The 3,368-nt window shown below is 41.4% G+C and overlaps 1 protein-coding gene across 6 annotated transcripts in view; it reads right to left on the bottom strand.

The window, feature by feature from the left end:
* CFAP70 (cilia and flagella associated protein 70) overlaps positions 1-3,368 on the bottom strand; it is a 93,871-nt gene that overhangs the window by 52,486 nt on the left and 38,017 nt on the right. For all 6 annotated transcript variants that reach the window (XM_027768901.1, XM_027768899.1, XM_027768900.1 and 3 more), the window contains one exon: positions 869-968. In XM_027768901.1, coding sequence (XP_027624702.1) covers positions 869-968 — 100 coding nt within the window. The remainder of the gene's footprint in view (positions 1-868; positions 969-3,368) is intronic.

The following is a 3,368-nucleotide window of genomic DNA, read 5'->3' as shown; positions in this document are numbered from 1 at the left end:
CAGGGAGAATGGCCACACCACAATCCCTTCTCCTCCCCTCCCCTCTTGGGATCTTGGGCACACACACACACACACACACACGCGCCCGGTGTGAGTTTAAGCCACCGGGTCTGGGACTCGAACCACGGTTGACTACATGGGAGTCCAGAGACATAGCCATTACGCCAACTGCTGGTCCCAGCAGGCTAAAACATTTTAAATCTAAAAGAAATGTTTAAAAATGCATTAATTCAAACCATACTGATAATACTTGACTACTTTTGACCTAGAAAAATGACTATTTCAGGGGACAGCTGGTGGCATAGTGGTTGAGGTGGCTAGATCCCACATGGCCAGCTATGTGGTTCAAGTCCCAGACCCGACAACTTGAAAAACACTCTGGGCATATGTGTATGCATGCCCAAAAGGTTGGAGAAATGGAGTAGCAAGGATTGCAGCATGACCATTCCCCATGAAGGGTGCATTCTCATTTTCTCTTCTCTCTTTTTCATTCTCTCTCTCCAATAAGCATACACACTGTCTGGTAATTTTTTTAAAAGACTATTTTGTATGGTTTTACTATTAAACTATAATGATGAACTAACGAGAAATAGAATATCTGAGGATAAAGCCTAAATGATTTTTAAGGGGCTCAGATAAAAAATATAATCCTGGTGTTCCTAGGATGGTGAGTTTCCTAGGGTATGAGATTTTCAGTTAAAAAGAAAAAAAAAAGGAACGTCTAGGACATATCAGGATGAGTTTCTCATCCTAGGGAGAACAACCGTATTGGTTCACATTTTTCTTTAGTATCAGAATTAAAAGCAGAATAATGGGCTGGGTCTGATGAAGCATTTCTTAAATAAATGCTCTTAGTGAACGGATTTACCTTATCAAATTTGCCAGCTTTCCCTTTGGGTGCAGTAACAAGAGGAACTCTTGTAATCTCTACAGGCCAAAGACGGCAATCAGCAATTCGCTTCTGAAAACTGCAAATTGAGAATCAACCCATTAGGTTACATGCAAAAAATCAGGTCAGTAAAATTCAGGTTAAGAGAAAAGATTCCTCTTTTCAAAGTAATGGGATGCATATATGTACAATAGAAATTTTATTAGGTCAGTGGCTTTTCAAACCTTCCCATATCTATAAAATTCTGAAAATAATTCTACTCAATTGCTGGCAGAGGCAAATTACACATTTTTGAGAACTATTTGGCAATATGAATAAAAAGCCTTAAAAATGCCAGGCCAGGTAAAGGCACTGGATCCCAAATAGCAAAACTTACATGGACAACTTCATGGTTTGAGTCCTGAATCGGCAGTTTGAAAAAACACGCCAGGTGGGACCAGAAGATGGCATAATGGTTATGTCACTGGACTCCCATGCAGTCGACTGTGGTTTGAGTCTTGGACCCAGCAGCTTAAAACTTACGTCAGGAGCGTGTGCATGCCCGAAAAATCCCAAGAGGAGAATGGAGGAGGAGAGATTGCGGCATGGTCATCCCCCGGGGGAGGGGGTGATTTCTCGCTTTCTGTCTCTCTGGCTAGCATACACGCCCTATAGCAAAAATTTCTCTAAAAAAAAAAACCACAGACACACAAACACAAAACAAAAAAGAAAAAAAATGTGCCAGGCATATCATATGTGTGTGTGTATGTGTGTGTGTGTGTGTACACCCAAAAATCTGAGAGGAGAACGGAGGAGAAGGGATTGCAGGGTGGCCATCTCCCCTTGGGGATGATTTCTTACTTTCTTTCTCTCTGTCTCTCTGTCACTCTCCAGTGAGTACATTCTCCTTATAGCAAGAAAAAAATCAGTAATTTTTGAACCATAAAATCCACTTTTCATAATTTTAAATAATTTAATTTAATTTTTTGCTAAGGCACATGGGCTCACCAGAAACAGAGGCAGAGAGAAAGTGAGACAGTAACCCCAGAGGAGATGGTCATGTTGCAATCCCTCTTGCTCTCTCAGGACCTTGGGCACACAAGCATGCTCACATTTGCCCAGAATATTTTTCCAGCTGCCAACCATGTGGGATCCAGCTGCTTTAACCATGATGCCACCTGCTGGCTGTCCAGTGATTTATGCCTAAGAAACAATTAGACAAGTCTGCAAGTGATACAAAATGTTTCTCTCTACTGTGAAAATTGAGTGGGTCTTCCATTTCAGCTCTGACATAGTTTTGAAGTAGTCTTTCCTATTCTCACAATACAAAAAAAGCTGTTGAGGCCAGCAGGTGGTGTGGTGGTTGAGGCACTGGACTCTCAAATGGCCTACCATGGTTCGAGTCCCAGACCTGGCAGCTTGCCTTCTCATTCTTCTCTCTCTCTCCTCTCTCCTCTCTCTCTCTCTCTCTTTCTCTCCTTTCCCCCTTCCAATCTGTGTGTGTGTGTGTGTGTGTGTGTGTGTGTGTGTGTGTGTTAAAACTGAAGAATAACAATAAATAAATAAACTTTTTAAAAAAGAAAAAGAAGTAAGCAGGTCAAAATTAGGTCCATCAGAGAATCGATGTCACAAGGCAAACTGCTACCCTGAAATTTGAAGAATGGCAAATACAGAAGATCACAGCCAAGATCAGTTTACAGTCACTAGAAACCAGTGCCAGTAACTGGTAGAAATCCTTTAAGAGTAACTCCTCATGTTTCAGGCAAGGAAAGGGGAAAAGCAACCATTTTGAAATATGCTCAGAGTGTCCTCCATAACAAAGGCCTGACCTTTAAGGGAACTACCTTATTGGGGCATTACCTGATGTGGGAGAAGTGGGAGAAGGGCAGTTAGACAACTCCAGCCCATTCAGGCCTGTTTGACAGGAAGAAGAAGGAAAAGAAAGAAGAACAAAGAAAGGAGAAAGAAGACAAAGACGATGAAGAAGAAAGCAGACAGAAGACTATGAGACACTTCTGAAAGTCATAGCCCAGAAAATTAAACTAACCGAAGTACTAAGATTTAATCACAGGATTATACAATGCCTTTCTTCCCAATAGTCGGACAGGTCAACATGGTTCTAGGATGATAAGACTGGGTTACAACTGAGAGGGCTGCAAAACAGTCTCTATTTGAGGAGTTACTAAGAAAACCCAAAGACAACAAGAAAGGAGGAAAAAAAGAAACTGAAGCCTCTGCAGTTCCTAAAGCAGCAAACACTAATCACAGCCCAGCTCCTAACTGAATTAACATAAACCTCACATTAAAAACTCGAATTACTGGGGCCAGCAGGTGATGTGGTGGTGAAGGCCCTGAACTTCCATGTGGCTGGCAACGGTTTGAGTCCTGGACTCGGTGGCTTGCTTTCTCACTTACTCTCTAGGGTGAGCACATATGCCCTATAGCCAATTGAAGAATAATAATGATAAATAAAATTAAATAAATAATTATTAAAAAAAAA

The sequence above is a fragment of the Tupaia chinensis genome, unplaced genomic scaffold (genome assembly GCF_000334495.1).
Source record: "Tupaia chinensis unplaced genomic scaffold, TupChi_1.0 Scaffold148012_1, whole genome shotgun sequence".
NCBI classification, from domain to species: Eukaryota; Metazoa; Chordata; class Mammalia; order Scandentia; family Tupaiidae; genus Tupaia; species Tupaia belangeri.
Note: the sequence above shows the minus strand (reverse complement) of the source record. Positions and strands in the feature narration are given on the sequence as shown.